The sequence below is a fragment of the Sciurus carolinensis genome, chromosome 12 (assembly GCF_902686445.1).
Source record: "Sciurus carolinensis chromosome 12, mSciCar1.2, whole genome shotgun sequence".
NCBI classification, from domain to species: Eukaryota; Metazoa; Chordata; class Mammalia; order Rodentia; family Sciuridae; genus Sciurus; species Sciurus carolinensis.
In genome coordinates this window covers 28,610,272-28,628,452 of record NC_062224.1, presented here as the reverse complement: position 1 = coordinate 28,628,452, position 18,181 = coordinate 28,610,272, and the positions used below count along the sequence as shown (strand labels likewise).

At 39.8% G+C, this 18,181-nt stretch overlaps 2 protein-coding genes across 4 annotated transcripts in view; one reads left to right on the top strand and one right to left on the bottom strand.

The window, feature by feature from the left end:
* Positions 1-8,157, top strand: part of Pter (phosphotriesterase related) — a 59,791-nt gene extending 51,634 nt beyond the window's left edge. For 2 of the 3 annotated variants that reach the window (XM_047521204.1, XM_047521206.1), the window contains 2 exons: positions 962-1,102; positions 6,703-8,157. In XM_047521204.1, the coding sequence (XP_047377160.1) occupies positions 962-1,102; positions 6,703-6,913 (352 nt within the window). In that variant the 3' untranslated portion in view covers positions 6,914-8,157. The remainder of the gene's footprint in view (positions 1-961; positions 1,103-6,702) is intronic. The other variant, XM_047521205.1, reaches the window with a different exon arrangement.
* A 969-nt stretch (positions 8,158-9,126) lies between these two features.
* On the bottom strand, positions 9,127-17,365 carry C1ql3 (complement C1q like 3). The gene is made up of 2 exons (XM_047520963.1): positions 16,230-17,365; positions 9,127-10,337 (listed from the first exon to the last, which is right to left on the bottom strand). Exons 1-2 carry the CDS (start codon positions 16,815-16,817, stop codon positions 10,158-10,160), a joined length of 768 nt encoding a protein of 255 aa, XP_047376919.1. The 5' UTR covers positions 16,818-17,365; the 3' UTR covers positions 9,127-10,157.
* Positions 17,366-18,181: the final 816 nt, after the last annotated feature.

Below are 18,181 nucleotides of genomic sequence, written 5' to 3'. Positions count from 1 at the left end.
ATACCAAACAATCACTTCCTTTTCTAGGTCCTGGACTCCCTTCAATTCATGTCTAAGCAGTGCTTTTCCCTCACAATTTTTTCACATTGCCCTCCAGCAGGATGGTTATGCTTATTTTTCTGTGATTTAATGCCTACAATGGTATTTTGGAGTTACTTTAGTGCATCCATTTTTAGTTTTTATAATCTACATTTGTTGAGATAATCTACTCTTGTTCCATATCCTATTCCCCATCCATAACCTGTACTTATCTTACATTTCTCTTTTCCCACTGATGTACTTAGCTGTATCCTAAAATAGAGTTATTTTAATATACCCATTAAAATGAGACAACGTCCACAAAATTTACCATAAGATAATAGATCTTATTTTTAAAACAAATTGATTCAAACATGTATATTTGTATAATTATGGTCCCTGATAAAAATTTGAAGTGATATTCACATAGGCTTTGGAATTAATTCTAGAGCCCCTTTATAATCTTCACAAGGAAATCTCCCTGCTACCATTACAGTTACACTTCCTATTTCACCCAGGTTAGTACTACTCACCTAATTCACCAGACCCAATGCCAAATTTTCCTTGATCATTTGCACTATTCACAGCAATCCTTAGAAGATGAAAATTTGACCCATTAAAGATTTTCAGAAGAATGTGAAACATATCCTAAAGACAGTTATAAAGGAGGTTTACAAAATTATTTTTCAGAAATGCCAGCATTGTTCAAATAAGCCATATGTTTCCCGTATATTTTAGAAGCAAAAGCTCCCTTTTAGGTAGGAAAGTTCTTTTGTTTCTTCAAAAGGAACTGAACTTACTATTTTACAGTCACATCATCAGAAGCAACTCAAAACTTCTTTTGGTTGACTTATCTAGTACATAGCATGTTTAAAACTTCTAATCTGTGTATGTGGAGAATATGCTCTTAATAATAACTAGATGTCTATTTTATTGTCTCTAGGTCTCTACTCGATAAGAAGGAGCTAATGGAGTTTGCTCAACTTGGCTGCTACTTGGAATATGATCTCTTTGGTACTGAATTTCTTAATTACCAATTCAATCCAGATATTGATATGCCCAATGATAACAAAAGAATAAGAAGGTAAATATGATAAAATCCCTCATAGTGTTCTCTCTTATCAGTCCTTTTGGATTTTCATATCTGGGTGAGTATTAACAAAGATTCAGAAAACAGTAAGCAGACTGAACCACAGACTTACAGAGAAAAATATATCTGAGCTGTTTCAGGGAGGAAATCTCTATATATTATTTCAAGGAGAAAATGAGTCATCCTAAGTAGGCTAAGGCTTAGCAGAGCCTTAGAAGTTCAGTGCAGATGGGCAACTGACAAAAAACAGATAATACTCAACCCCTACCATGACAGTATGAGAACAAAAGACATTTTCCTCCTCTTTCCCCTGATGAAATAAGCTGTTTCTATTCCAGGTTGACCACAATAAAGTCATGACTTTCTACAATTATTAACTGAAATGCTTCATTTAAAGGACTCATTAAAAGTGTGGTTGCAACTTAAATGTTAAAAATATAATGTCAAAACATGAAACATCACGGAAAATGCAACCTCCTGAAATTTCCTAATTTGTGATAAAGCAAACAATAATGGAAATCATGCTTTGCAATCATGTAGAAAATTTCAGGAGTTAAGAATGACTGCCCAGTTTGGTCCTGGTCACATGGTCATATGAAGATTGAATGAAAAATAGATTTGGGCCTGATAATGAAGACTTTAGAAGTATTGTTATCTTGTGGGTGGGGTCCTAAGATAAGAATGTAAGTCTCAGGGCAGAGACATAAATTTGTGTCTGATTTGGGCTGGGACATAAATTTTGACCTCATTGGTTTGTAAGTGATAGTTTGATCCAAGAGAATGAATGAGATCACTCAGAGAAAAGATGAGGGTGGAGACCTGGGGACCTGGACATTTGAAGGATAGAGTTAGGAAAAACCATTCAAGGAGAGGTGAAAAGGTTTTCAAATTGATAGTATCAGAGAAAATTTTGTTGTTTAAGTCCATAGAGAAGTGTGCTTAAGGATGAAGGGGTTAAACACCTGTCATATATGGCAGATCAAAAGAGATCAAGACTGAAAGTATCTGTTGAGTCCCTCCTTTCATGGTCAGTAAGTATGGCCTTGAGGAATGAGGAGGTGAGAAAGAAGGATGCAGGGAGGTGGGGCTGAAGTTAGAAGATAACACAGGATCACAGGAAATGTCCATTAAGAGGTGAAGAGCAAGAGCAGAGAGAGACAGAGACAGAAAGAATGGACCCAGGGAAGCAATGGTATTGCACAGGATAATTGTGGAATTTATATGAAATAGAGTACACAAAGTTTCTGAGTGCAGAAGTGTTCAATAGAGGTTCACTTTAAAAAATCTAGACAGATAAGAAATATAGATCAAGGTCCTTACAAGACTAACAGATGGAATCTGGAGAGCAAATAGAAAGTCAGTTGAAAGGATGATTTTCTCCATTGAATTGAATGAATGCAAAGCAAGCAATGGTGTGGATGCAGAGAAATGTCTTAGTGAGAGGAACAGGAAACCAAGGCCACATAACCACATGTTTTATAGTGCCCCTCTGAGGTAGACATGGTCATCTCCTGAAAAAGAAGGAGTGGATCCAGGGAAGGATCTTAGGTGAATAAAGGCAAGGCATGGCTGTCGGCGAATGAGGGGGACATGAGAGACCCAATGAAGGCTGGAAACCATGCTGCAATGACTGTATATTTCCACAACACACGTTTGGGGGATTGTTCCCTCAGCAAAAAATTTGAGTTTTTGGAATAGGACCAGAGAAACTTTGTGGGTAGAAAGAGAACATCGGAACAGTCAGATCTGGGGTTGGGATTCTATCTGAAAAGATATGGGTGATAGAGAAATAAAGGAGGAATTGACATGAGTGTCATGGAATCAGGCTGGAGTGAAGAGGTATTGAGAGAAATAGGCAGATATCCAGGAATAGCACAGCAGGGCAAATAACTGGAGGCTTCAGTGAAGTGGGTGAATATATACAGCAGGTGAGTAGCAAAAGTAGAAAGAGGTCATGTGATCAGATTGGGCAACTGAAGGCTGAGGTTTCAGGGGAGCAGTTCTGCATGATGACAAGGACCAGAACATGGTTATGAGTTTAACATGTTGGTTGGAACTGGAGTAAGCAAAATGGAATTGAGAGACGATGACCAGAAACCATGCGGCTTGAGAATCAATAGTAAAACGTGGTGGACTCTGGAGCTGAAGGGACCATCCTGACCAATGGTTGCAGTTGGAATATCCTTAGGATAGCTCCCCTGAGAAGTTGACCATTACATTTCCTTCTGTTGCCCCTCTATGTATCGACATTCCTCCTTGATAACCTCAGTAGTGATAAAATGTGCTTAAAGTTTAATATCATTAGACAGAGTTAGTTGATAAATGTTACACTAGCTATTTAAGGACCACTATATAGGAGCAAACTGCTTGAATGGACTTGACTGATGAAGCTAGCAGCTAGGACTTTTTTGATTTTGTTTTGTTTTGGGTAAGGGAGATTGAACCTGGGCGCACTTTACCACTGAGCTACATCTCTAGTCCTTTTTTATTTTTTTTTATTTTAAGAAAAGATCTCACTAAGTTACTGAGGCCAGCCTCAAACATGAGATCCTCCTGCCTCCCTCTCCTGAGTTGTTAGGATTACAGGTGTGCACCACGATGCTGGACTCTTTTTTCTTTTTTTAAATACTTAAACCAGTTCTGTAACAAACAGATTTATTGCTCCTTTTTATTTTGTTTTATGATTTTAATTTACTTGCTCAGGAACACCAATATAGGCAAACAGGTTTCCCTAGGGTCCTACCAGTTTGGGTCCTACTCAGAAGGGAGTATTTTTTGCCCAGAGACTTCCAGAATTTAAAATGGAATGGTGTGGTAGGTCTTTCTCATCTTTTATGATCTTACAAACATGATTTTATGATGAATGCCCTCAACATTTTGCAATTTATCTTGGAAATGGGAAGTTTGCACTGCAGATCTGCTTCCTTTTTCCTAAGCCTGTCTGTGGCAGTGAGGTGTGTTTTCCATCCCTAGCCTTTCCACGAGGTTCCCAGACCTTCTGGATGAAGGGAGAGGGGATCTGAAAAGGGGTACTTATAAAGGAGATATGAGGGAAAAATGACCAGTGACTTCCACAGAATTCCTTCTTAGCACCTGTTGACCATTAGTTCAAGAACAAGAATTTAATTTTGGTTATCTTTTATCGAGCCACATTGAAACATTCTGAATGTATGAATATACGTCAAAATTTTATTTGTGAGTATGTTATTATATAAATGTGACATATGCGTGCTATTACATATATGCATGTACATATAGGTATGTGTATGTATGTGTGCTTAATCTTTTTAAAATTATAGCCATGCCTTTGGGTCACTTTATCCAGAACAACTCATGTTAATAACTGAAGGACCTTATGGATTGTGTGTACTCCAGTACTCCATTGTTCCCCATGTCTTGGGCACTTGGTTTCCATCATTCATCTGCTGTAGCCATAGTAGTCTGACATCTCTGAAATGCAAAAACTTATAAGCATGCTTCTGCCTACCTCTGGTTTTCAGCCCCAGAAATTCTGTGTCTAACACCTGTTTTCAATCTTCTGCTCCATTTCTCAAATCTTATTATATCTCTGCCTTTTCACACTTTGTAGTCTCTCTCTAATATTTGTTTGCAAAACACTAACTCATTTGTATTGCTATAATTACTGTGATTTTTTGTCTTCTTCTCATCTGTAGTGGTTCCTCCCTTCTGGCAGCATCTCTGTTAACTCCTGTTCTTCTACACAGTGGCACGTGAAAGATCATGTCTTTGTTAAGGCATGATCAGGCAGGTTTCCCTGGTAGTCAGAATATTACTGTATTTCTAAAGTCAGAACATTATCTTGCTCATGAGATAACTAATCTCCAAATCCTTGACCTAAGGAGTTTATAGTTTCCCTGTTTTAAATAAGAACATCTTACCCACCATATTCTTTCTTTACTAATTCCTAATTTGATAACCTTGTGTTTCAAAATATGACAAAAGGCATCCTGTGGGGACTTGTTTATCCATACGTATGCCCTTGTGGTAAGGAGATATCATAACTCTCAGATAAGGAAAAGCAATTTAAAAGTTTGTGAAATGTTCATAAGATATTGAGGAGAAAGCATATTCTACAAGCTCCTGTACTACAATATTCCTTTGCAGTTGTGGATCAAAGTACATCACACTAAGGTTCAGCATCTTGTATGCATTCTGTCAAATCTTTCCCTTTTTTCCATTAATAATTATATGCCCCTTCTAGACAATTCCCTTAAATAGAATTCCAAAAGGAACTTTGGAAGATCAGGACTACAGGACACATTTCAAGGAATCAAATAACCTTGATAGCACAAATGGCATTGTGTGCATTTATGGACAGGCATGGGGTATCCATGGCATGAATGCTGATTTCTAGACAGAGCACCCAGGTTGGATCTTCTGCTCTGGTGCTTACATTCCTTTGACCTGCAAATAATTTATTTTAAAATGCACATACTTTGAGGGCAGAGCTTTGAGTCTGAGTGTTTTGTGTGAGTGTCTTACATTTTGCATACCATATTAGTTATTAAATAGGCCTCATGGCCGAGAATGCTAAGAAATGCTCCCTATTAAAACCAAAAGGATATCTTTCAAATGCTCAGAACGTGGAGGAAAGTGCTATCTACCCACCTGCGTTCATTTGGGACTCTCAGTACCCATATGACTGAAAAAGAATCCCAGAGAAGAACCATTGTTTGCAAGTTTCATTTCTGCCTTACCATGGGAGTTAAGACACACACTGCCCAGAGTCCAGACACATACAGATGGTGACTGTCGGGAGGTGACTCACACTACAGATTACAGCACTTAACCAAGCAAAGAGGATTACATTTTTAGACAATAGTCAGAAAGCTATTTCTTAGTCAACTGACTATAAATTTAAAGGAACCACTTATTATTTTAGCAGTCTTATTGAGGAAGAAAGGTGGAGTGAATTTTTTTTTGGTCAATTTGATCTAATGCTCAGAAACTGCTACTGAGTCATAATTCCTATAGACTTCAAAGGGACAAAATCTCAAAAAACAGAAGTACTTTTGCCAACCCTTCTTCACTGACTGTGCAGCTGCCCTTCATTTGCAAACCAACAGATTTTTACTGTCTCAGGGCTTTATCACAAAGATTCCTTTTGTTTCTGTATTTTAATCCCAAATACCCACTGATTTTATTTGCTAAATCAAAAGAAAGAGTGAGAACCAGATCTCAAAATGGTCCTAAAAGAGAGGCATTTGAGAGATCAGAGCTGAATACAAATCCAGAATGAAGTTATTTAGTGAAATGCTAACGCGGTCATTCATTGGAACTGGCACATCCTATTAGAAGCTATCTTTAATGCAACATTGCCAGGCATTGCCATAAATATCACAGGCTAGAAATGTCTGTGTGCGTGGAATAAGGATTTTTTTTCCTGCTAGGATACAGCAATACCTCCATCAGTGCCACACAATGTTTATTAAGGGTCTCCCAAATACACAGGCCACAGTGGAAGGTAGTATCTTTACCATAAGCACAATAGGTTTCTGAGCAGAAAGTTTAAAGCACCCTGATAATCCAAACTGTGAGACAAATAGCACATCATGAGTTAACATTTTTCACAGGGTGCGTCTCCTGGTGGAGGAGGGCTACGAAGATCGAATTCTGATGGCACATGACATACACACGAAGCATCGACTGATGAAGTATGGAGGTCACGGCTATTCTCACATACTCACCAACATCGTTCCTAAAATGTTACTTAGAGGTATAACTCAGCGTGCACTTGATAAGATACTGATAGAAAACCCTAAGCAATGGCTAACTTTCAAATAGGATGGTTATATATGAATTTACAACTTGAGTATCAAACTTGCAGATAACATTCTGTGATTTCAAATCTGCTGTGAGATATTAGCCAGAGCTACATAGGACTAATGACTGATCATTTCCTTCTTATAAGAAAGAGAAGTTTGCCTTTTCTGAAACTGGCCAACTATTACATTTTCACCTCTGGGGAGTTACTGATCCTAACAGAGCCCTGTTGTTTTGCTTTAACAATATAAATACAGGATTATGTATTTCAAAACAATGATTTAAAGTCTATATCCTTTAACTGGGGTCTTTGGTTTTTTTCCTAATCTATCAATTGCACTACTTGAGAAAATTTAAAGTGTTTCTAGTTAAATTGCCCCCTTATGGAGCAATCTAATGTTTCTTGTAATATTGATGATCCTACTAATTATCCTGCTGTTCTTTAATTAATGCTTAATGAATAATATGGCAATTTAAAATCACTTTTGCAGTAAGGGAAATTAAATTTTGAGACTTTTTCAAAGACTACTGTAATATAATTACCAAATCACAACAATAAAAATATTTTGGAAAGTTAATTATATGCCATCTACCTACCTATATATATATCCACAATAAATCAGTTTTGATGCCTTTTGCTTTCTGGTATCCATTGCTTTCTGTAAATTTTGTTGTGTTTTGCAAGGTTTGTATAGAAACATATAATAGTACTGATTTATAAAAATTCAATCATTAAAGTCAAAATATATTACATAATATAGTTTAATGAATCATTACATTTATAATAACAAAGGCCACAATTTAATTAATTCATAAGTTATAATGCAAAAAAAGAGAAATGTTTGCCATATATATATATGTATATATATATTCCCTTTATTTCCTTTTTCTTTTTTTATTTGTCCTCGGGCCTCAACAGAGAAAACAATGCTTATTTATCTGAAGAAAAGGTCAAATTTGTTGAAAATGACAGTCTGATTCTTAAGCCTACTCTTTAAAAGGTATCCAGCCCTGATAGTGTGTATAAATAAACCTTTTTTAAAACTGTTAGTTAAAACTTTTAATTGATGAGCACTGTTGTTCATAAATTAATCATTTGAATCCTCACTATGCAATTTGGTACCTAAAACACATCTCCAAACTTTCACTACCAATTCCTCTTTGATAAATATATATTGTTAAATGGAAAGAAAAACTATTAATTCATTTGTGAGCTATCTTACATATCAGAAAGGCCAAATAGAATTAGTCATTATTCTTGATGAAAGGGCTAAGTGTTTTTAATCATATAAATCACGATGGTTACTCAGACCAAGGCATTTAAACAAAGCAAGCACCACCTTCAGAAGGGAACACCATGAATAACTCTTGGAAAGTAGAAGTTTGCTAAATTAAAGATATTTCAGCTGATCAAAAATGATCAAGCTCTTCATGTATTGGAACAGAAAGTACCAAAGAGGAATGAGCCAAGATAACAAACCAAATTCTTTAAATGAAAAAATGCAAATGTCCTTCATCAGTAAAACAAGCAGATTTTTAAATCTCTGTTTTTGAAATCTACTTGTCAAAGTCTTCAAAGGCAACGAAAGGGGAAGCGATTTCTCATTGTAATAGTGGAAGTTGTGTGATAGTTAAGACGAATCAACATGCATTTTAATCTTTTCCTTAGATTAAAGAGATGGTTTTGGGCAGTGTGTTTTAACCAGACAGAAAGGGTTTGCACTATCCTCAAAATCTGCCTGACCGTCAGCTTCAATTCAACTGAAAAAAAAGGAAACAACTGATAACTCAAAGGCATGTCATTCATAAACACCATGAAGGAGAGCCACTTTATTCTGCAGTCCTGATATTAATAGTCTGCCAGATAATGCAGTTAACGTATTGATTGGCATATGATAATAAAGCAACCATAGGCTTAACATACATATATGTGAAGATAGGGCATTTTAACCTAGTAAGATTTAATTTCTGCATAACTCTTAAAGAGAATTGTTTTAATTATTTTGATAACTCCATATATTTTCATCATCTAAAATATATTTCAGTCCAAAATAAGTCAAATAATTTATGCATGTTTCTGTGTGTATACACATATACACCTTTTTAAATTAAATTTTTGAGGCTCTACAGCCATTGTACCTCATGGACTGAAGCCATATATATATATATATATATATATATATATATAATATTTCATCTAACATATATGTATATGTATATAAATGTGTGGCAGGTATTTATATAAAATATATACACTTTGTCATCATATTGGTTAGATGTGAAATTGTTAATTTTGAAATAACCTCAGGCCACAGATTTGTAGTAACTGTTCGAAGGCCTTACCTAGTGTCCCCTTGGTGATGCATGCAGAAGCTCAAATTAAACCTTTGTGCATTGGGTTATGAATAATCTTTTGTTCCAAAGAAGGCAAAAGCCTCAGTCTGATTTAATACCAAAGAATAAATTTCTCTGACTTTCCAAGTAAATCTAAATATATTCTATTGACAAAATGGACACAAAGGGGATTTTCTAAATACCATACATAATTACACACTTTCACACTTAGAGGGTAATCCTATGGTACAATTTCAATCTCTATTTTTAAAGACTATCACCAGAAAAGAGAAAAAAGAAAATTCATAAGAAAAGGAAAATGTGAAAATGATCATAGGCTTGGGAATTCCCACAAATCCAGAAAATTCCAGGTTAAGGCTTGAAGTTGAATCTTTCCCAGGTCTAGCTCTAAAGTTAACAAGAGTACAAGGCAAACAATTTCTTTGGGGACAAGCAGCATTACTTCAATTAGACCTTCTCCTGCAGGGTAAAATGATTCTTCCACACACTATGAATGGACTCCAAGTATCATAATAAGCAGGAAAACTCACAAGAACCAAAGCTGACATATGGATAAGAGCAGCAAGATCACAGTACACCAAAGTATCATATATATTGAAGAAATAATTCAATGTCTTAGATTTTTCTATAAAAATTTGTGATCTATATAGGACTTCATTCACATGGACACTAACGATAGGAGTATTTGCTTTGGCGGTAGTGGATCACACATCTGCTTATCTTGCTTTAAATACTTTTTTACATAATGTTTCTGAGTGATACAGATGTGAGTCAGGTAGCATTTGATTTCCCCACATATACACAACCGAGGTGCCCTGCAATCGGCATCCCCTGGGATCCTTGATTCACTGACGGTAGCCATTCGAATCCAGTGTTCAAACTCAGAATAATAAGCTTAGTTTCTGCATTCTCAGTCAGCATAAATAATAAATCCAGAAAACGTGCTGTATTTGTTGTTGTTTCCTCCATGGGCTTTCCCACCATCTAATTTGATATAGACTTCATCTCCTGGCTCCAGATGCAGAACCACACTGTTACTGGCATAGTCGTAATTCTGATCAGCATCTTGTGCAATAGCACTAGCACGCACCTATGTGAAACAGACAAGAATTAGAGTGTGAAAAAGAGAATGCTAAAGTTTTCTTTTTCTTGCCATCACACAGTATCCTAAGCAGCCTTGCTGCTGGAGCACAGAAAGTGTGGAGACATCTACGTGGCCTCAGAGCTTTGCAAGTCCATCTCTGTAACAGTTTCAACTATGTTATTCCAAAGGAAGGGAGAAAACAGTGCTTCAGTGAGTGAGGGCTCTTCCAGCAATCATTGCTATCACTGTAAACAAAGCATGTCAATTGAATTTCTTCCTACATCACTACTTTTTCTAATTCCTCGAATCCCTCTGCCCAATAGAAATGGAAATAACAGTGCTGTTTTGCATTTTAATTTAAACCAAATACAAATATTCTAGCCAACTGTGTATGAGTGCAGAAGTTCAAGTTTAACTTCAGTTGTTCATTGCAATTGTTAGAAAATTGAGATCCACAGTAAGGACGGACCCAGGGAAGTGCCATTCTGCTACTATATAAAAAGAAAAGAAAAGAAAAGGAAAAAGAAAAAAGGAAGGAAGGAAGGAAGGAAGGAAGGAAGGAAGGAAGAAAGGAAGAAAGAAAGAAAGAAAGAAAGAAAGAAAGAAAGAAAGAAAGAAAGAAAGAAAGCCCGCCCTTTGATTTAGGACTTTCAAAATCTAACACAAGTAAAGCCCCTTTACCAGGCTGCTTCCAAAGCTCAACTCATTTAAACATCTTTAGTTATATCACCCACGTTTTCAGAGTTCTTTCTTTCTATTTGTGCTTTTTTGTCAATTATATGTGCATTTAAATCAACAATTTAATTGCAACATATCTAAAAGTTATAGAAGCAACTAAATCTCTGTGATTCAAGGTCTCTCAAATTTCTAGAATTTTTGAATGATCATCAAACGTCCTTTTATATTTTAAGGTGCTTTTAAATGTATGGTTTGCTTTGAGGACATAGGTTGCTTACAATCTGCTCATGTTGAGTCTGTGGTTTCATTAGTGAGCTGATAAACATTTGCAAGCAGTCAAATTGCCTATCTTATCATGTAATATGGCTATTCTGTCACATCTTCAACTCAAATTAGGCTTCATATTCATTTAGACATATTTTGATTCTGCCTTGGAAACTCTTTCAATAGGCAGACTTGTATTTGATTTATTTCAGTAACATATCTTCTACTTTGTGGCTTGTTTCTATTCCACTATAATGATATTTCCCTGAATAACATAGCAAGTGATTTAGTGGTTTTGTAAACCTGCACTATGTAATAATGCATGACTTGGGGTACAATATGCTGGATTTTATCACTTGGCAAATGAGAGAAATGAGACATAAGTCAAGAATTGCCATGCATTTCTTTCAAAATTTAAATGATAGGTTTTCAAATTAAAATTTTATGTGATATATCCTCACATTAATGCTGAAATGTTAAAAAAGGAGAAGGCTCTTTGACACTGCTGAACTTGTGAAGTAATACGAGGAGTATTTTAAAAATTTCTTTCTGAATATCATATAGCAAAAGGAGAAAAGGCTTAAAGGATTTAGAACTGCTTAACACTGTGCTACCTGGCACTAATATAATGAAAGCAATATACCATGCAATTATGCTCAGAAGCATCGACTCAAATGTATATTCCAATAGTGAAGTAATCTGTCTTGACCACTAAATAATAATACATTTGAACTCATAATATTTCCTAGTAGTTAATCATCAGTTTCTGGAGGTTGAATGCTTTGATTAATTTAATTAATTTCATCTAGTCATTAATACACCGGGAGGATTATGACTTGATTTTTTTAACATGTGGATCTTTAATGGATGAGAAAATTAAAATACAAAAGAATAATTAGCTGATAGTAATATATTAATTAATTATCAAACATAATGTATATCTCAGCTATTATTAATAACCAGACACACATTTTATTCAGTGCTTTGTGTATTTAGTATATATTCTATGGGTCTTGGCCTTTATCATTGTTTTCTACACGAAGGTATTGGGCAACCAGGACACATTAAAAAATCACTTGATTTAGAGACAGTAGTCTTTAAAAAAAAAAAAGTAACCCAGTTATTATAGGTTATAACCACAAAACCACAAAAAGTACCATTTTTAATTTAGTAGGTGTAACCACAAAACCCTGCAAATGCATTAGAGAGATTCCACAGACTGGACGGTCACTCTTAATGGTTTTTACTCCCTTTGTTGGGTAAAGCCAGTGTGATTGCTGTATAATGAAAGCAGTTCTCTAAGATTTTAACCTATATTCTACTACAAGACTTTCCCAATTAAGTAATCTCCATACTTCAGTGCACAGGGCTTGAGTATGTCCACTTACCTACCTGTTCATACATTGCAGGTATAATGGGACTTGAAATTTCAAGCTCTAGTATCTACCACAGTGACTTCAGCAATTCTTCCTTTAAGCCATCAAACTATTGAGGAAGGTAATGCTTTCACCCTGGAGGCTATTTTCAGGTTCCTAAATGTACACTGATTTCAGCATTTTGTCAGGGACTGCTATGAGTCCTTTTCTATAATATACCCATTTTTACCTGTATTTGCCTTAAAATCTTTTCTTATTAGGTTAACTATTTAGATTCTGCTTTATCTTTAGTCCATCTTTCACTGCCCCTACAAAGATAATTAGTTTGATGGGCCATTAATTTCTATAATAAATATCAAACCACAAATTATTATTTTTTTCCAATATATTTTGTGTTCGTTGCCATAACTAATAAATTCTTACAAGTAAAAAAATGGTCTTTAATTACTTTAGAATTCTAATCCTAAGCCAGTTTCATTTTTATTAGAGTGGCTTATTAGAGCAGCATTATAAAAATTGTATTCAGATAAATTTTTTCAGGTTTCTAGCTATAAGTACATAAGCAATAAAATTCTTTTCCTGTATTTATGTTAGCTATTTGAGTCCAACTTTTACCTTTAATATGCACTGTCATGGGCTCTCCACAGATGGTAAGATTAAATTTAGGTTGATGGTTTCATGGGGAATATGAGAAACGTGGTCCTTTTAGCGGTAGGTTTTCAGAATGTAATAGGTTGTACAGTTTTAGCATTATCTTATTATTGAGGACTTATCATTAGAGACAATGTTGATGGTAACATTTGCTAATTTAATTAATTGCTGCTGATGTTCTCATAATTTCATTTTCATTGTTCTTCTGTGGAATCATAAACAAAAGGTTAAGAGGCACATCAGGTTAATTTACTGGCCTTTGATGTTTCCATCTGTGATCCTACATTCAATACAAAGAATAAATAAAATGGCTCTGATATGGTTATGGTCCAGAGTCATTGCTCCCTCCTACAGTGAACTATAATTTTTTGTTTAATTATGGTGCTTCTCAAATTCCACTCAATCCAGAGAACATTACACTGACATTGGTCTCTGAGTTTTCATTTTACGACAACAAATTGGTTTAGCTTGGGGAGAGGGGGGATCTGCCATTCTAAGAGGTGATCAGACAAGAGTATAATTGAAAATCAAAGATAAAGTATTTATCTGAAATAAAAGAGATTTTTACAAGATTTCCTATATATAAGTAGTGCAGACCAGATTTGATAAAAACATTCTAGAGATAAAATTCCTTAACCGTAATATTGAAATATGACCATTTTCTAAAATAGTTCACACCGAACTCAGAAATACATTGTTTACCACTACATTATTTATTTTTCTCAATTACCTGTTGCACACCTTTTGCAAAAATAGCAGCTTAATAGTGCCAATGGAAAGCATTATATGTTGTAGTTTGACTGTTTTGTGCCTTCCTCATTTTCCTGATCCTCATAGAATGTGTATGCTAGAGTGACACAAAGGAGCAGTTTATACCCCAAACAATGAAATAATTTTAAAAACAAAATGCACACCGAATAGCTGAAGAAAATGTTTTGCTTAGAACCCTGTAATAAACAGTCTCCACAGTCTAGACATCAACATTTAAACTAATTTATTTGTGTTATTCTCTGATTTGTGAATGCAGTTGCAGCATTCGGATGTTTTAAAATGTGACCATTTTTATACACTTATTGACAAAGCTGGAAACTTACCCCATTTTAATTGATACCTCTAAAAAGAAACAGCCTCTTCAGCCTGATAGTATTTCCCAGACCTAATCTTTGGGTCAGAAGAGCACCAATTTGTAAATAAAAGGGGTGCTCTTGGCTGCCTGTTGAGAGGCTGTTCAAAACCATTCTGTTAGAGTGACACACTAGCTCTATTTTGGTACAGTGAGTCATGCCCTTTACAACCATTTACCTATAACTATCCCACTGCTCCGTGAATAATTTTTATTTATCCTTACATTATTTTCCTGCATAATAAACTATAATAAACAACCCGGCCAGTGCCTCCTGGTGGTCATTTCTCCTCATTTTGTTCTGTGTGCCCTAGGGTCCCTTAAACTATTTGTAGGAAATGATAAGGACAGACTTTTTAAAAAAAAAAAAAAAATTATTTTCTCTTAAACATCTTCGGACATTTGTCTTCCATTTTTGACAGAATTCTGACCCTGAATTATGTCCTCTTCTTATTTCAATGGTTGTAGCTAAGAAGGTCTTAATTTCCAGGGGACCAGTGACCTGAAACCCTATAACCCTTGCTATGTCAAAGTTGCTGCGTGAGATGAGGCCTCTTGAGGGCGATGGTGGGGTCGCGGGCGGTTCCGGTGCCACTCAATAAGCAGGTAAAGCCCGGGAACTCATTCCAGACCGCCGGCTGCAAGCGACAAGGCCTCGCCCCAGCGACTGCTGACTTAGCGTGTACAAAAGGTCAGATTACACTTTTAGGTAGTAGAAACATTATTTTCCTCCTCTAAGAGATCAAACATGCTTCGGTGTTGCAATGGCCGCGAATTTCTCTTGCAAACGGTATAGGGGCCCTAGCAGAACACTGCAGACCCGTGGCCCCTGTGTCAGCGGCTAACAGCTCAGGAGAGCAGGTCCTAGTGACCGGAGCTAATGTGAGGCTATTTGAGTCGAGGCCGAGCCCCCCTTCCCTGGATGAACGAGAAGGCTGGGAGTGGAAGGGCTCTCTCATAGGTACCGGGGTTCTCACCTGAGGTGAGACCCAATACCACACAGCGGGATGGAACCGGTTGCCCTCCAGGCCACCTTCCTGTGCCTGTTCTGACTCCAGTCAGTCGAGTTTGGGTCCCGTGTTTAGGTGCGTGATTTTACTGTGTAAATCCCGAGTCTCAACTTTTACTTCTCTTAGCTTTCCTTGCCTCTGCCCTTCTTTGGCTGACAATTCGCTTCTAAAGCCAAGAACTAAAGACGAGATTGAAATTTATTATTTGTGAGTTTCTCTGCCTGGGACGCTACAAGGGCCCTGGGACCCCGGGTCTAACTGTCCCTCCCACCTCCGCCCTGGATGCACGCCGCTCGGACTCACTTCTTTGGTCCCTTCTTTCTCCTAGGAGCTCTTGTCTATCTCCCCGGAGTTTCTCACCCCGACACGCCCATTCTGGGCTCTTTCAATCCTAGCCATTCCCTGGGAAGCTAGCGACCCTAGGCTACCAAAATCGCAAGCCCAGGGGTTGTTTCCTGCTCTGGACCTCCCCCGCGCACCGGCCGTCCGAGGAACTAGATGGGCCAGCACTGGAGCTACCGGCTCCTCGCCCTTCGAGGGTAGTGCTCACACGCGCGCGCACCGAGCGCGGGGGAGAGACTCTGGAACCACCCTCTCCAGGCCGCGGGGCGCCCTACTCGGCGTCCGACCCCCGCCTCTCTAGTTTGGCACAGTGTCCCCCTCGCCATAGCTCCCGGGAGCAGGGTTGCCGCGCCCTTCCTCTGCCGGCTCCCACCCCCATTTCCGGGGTCTCCTCCCTCTTGCCTGTACCTTTCCGCGCTCGCTCCCCGCCCTCCCCGCCGCCGTCCACACTCACCTGGTTGTTTTTGCAGAGATCAGCCCACATGCTGGTGCCGTCCCCTCCGCGCATCAGGACGTGGTAGGTGAAGAAGTAGATGCCCGGGATGGAGCAGGTGAATTTGCCGGTAGTGGGATCGTAGTGGTTTCCGAGGTTGGTGACCACGTCGTCGAACTTGAGCACCTCGTAACCTTCATGCTGCCGTTTGAGGCCAGCGTAGAAGGCGATCTTGGGCACCGTGCTGTAGGTGGCGGCGCTGATGGCCCCGGCAGCGTTCAGGCCGGGCGCCCCAGGCGGGCCCGGCAGGCCTTGGCGGCCCGGCTCGCCCTTCTCGCCCGGGGGCCCCACGGGACCCGGCGGCCCGGGCTCTCCTGGGGGCCCACGCGGGCCTGCCTTTCCCGGCCTGCCGGCCTCGCCTTTGGGGCCCTGGATGAAGGTGGGCAGGGACTGCATGAGGCCGCGGTCGGGCGTGGCGGCGGTGCTGGGTGCCTTGGTGCCCCCGTAGGGGTCGCAGACCATGCGGCAGGTGCCCAGCATCTCGTAGTGCGCCGACGTGCCGGCTGAGCTCACCAGCACCGGGATGAGGATGACCAGCAGCAGCACCATCACCACCCCCAGCGCCCCGGCGGCGATCAGGCGCCTCCTGCTGCCCACCAGCCGGCTCAGCGCGGGGCGATCCTCTTGTCTGCTTTTGGACAAAATTTTGAAGGTTGGGCGGGGACCTCCTTAGAGCCGAAAACAATCCCCTTCGAACCCCAACTCCCCTGGGCGGGCGCGCGCCGGCCGCTCCTCGCCGGCTCCTGCTCCCCCCGCTGAGGCTGCGGCTGGGGAGGGAGCTCGGGCGCCAAGTGACTTGAGCTGAAGTCCCGAGCAGAGGGTGGGGGCTGGGGGAGGGGTGCGCAAGGCGCCCTCTCGCCTCCTGCGAGCCCCTTCGCACCTGTGGCTGGCGCCGGCGCCGGCGCGGCCACCCGGAGGGCAGAGCCGGTCGCTGCCTCTCGCGCTGGTCCCGGTCGCTCACACTTTTATGCCACCGCTGCCTGCGATCGACTTTTCCGTTTTTGCAGACTGCGCCAGTTCGCACCAACTTTCCGTCTGAAGTTGCCTTTTTTCTGCCTCCTCCTTCTCTTCTTTCGCTCGGTCTCTTCGCCCGTCCCCTGCCTTTTCCCCCCTCCTCTGCAGCCACCACAACTCTAATAGAAGCGCACCTTAAAGTCCCGAACTGGCCGCACGAGCTCCGGCCAGGCGCCCCCCGGATGCGCGGAGCAGCGGCGGCTGGCACTGTCGGCTCCGCGAGCCTCGGGGCTGGAGTGGAAGAGCTAGCGAGCAGCGGCGAGCGCCTCACGGCCGAGAGCGGAGCGAGAGAGAGACTGAACGCAGAATTCTGCCTGGGTACCACCTGCCAGGAGAAGAGGAGGCTGACAAACGCGCGCCGGAGCAATTTATAGGCACCCAAGGCACAGAGGAAGGGGAGCCGCTTTGGCATCTCATTGCAGCATCTGCTCTGCTCATCCCACTCAGAGAGAGTTTGGCATTACTCTGACAATGTGGGATTTTTTTTTTTTTTTCGGCCTGTCTTTTTTTCCCTCTCTGCACATGGATGAACAGTGAGATCCTGAATACTCCCTTGCTGAACCCAGGCGATGGCAGTTCTTTCGCTGGACATACTTGTGGGAGGGAGACTGCTGAGTAACAGCCTTCAGGATTCAAGAGTCACACCTAAGTCCTCTATGTCCCCACTGCTAGCAGCCTCCGTTGAAGGGTGGAAGGAAGTAAAGGTAGAAAGGAGGGTGCTTGGTTGACAGTGTTTCTCTACTGGCTCCCCCACAATCAGTGCTTCAGGTGTTTTTCAAAATACCACTTTTAACATAAGGAAGGCCCTGTAGAATTTTCCAGATGGTACATGTGATTTTTTTAACCTTATGATTTTCCTTTCCAGCCTCCTAAATGAAACAAGATGTTACCCAGTGAAC

What these genes read in the sequence shown, in the direction of transcription:
- C1ql3 (XM_047520963.1), bottom strand. Translation starts at nt 16,817, where the DNA reads ATGGTGCTGCTGCTGGTCATCCTCATCCCGGTGCTGGTGAGCTCAGCC. An exon ending in ATCTCTGCAAAAACAACCAG is followed by an intron (nt 10,338 to 16,229) that starts GTGAGTGTGGAC and finishes TGTTTCACATAG; the next exon opens with GTGCGTGCTAGTGCTATTGC.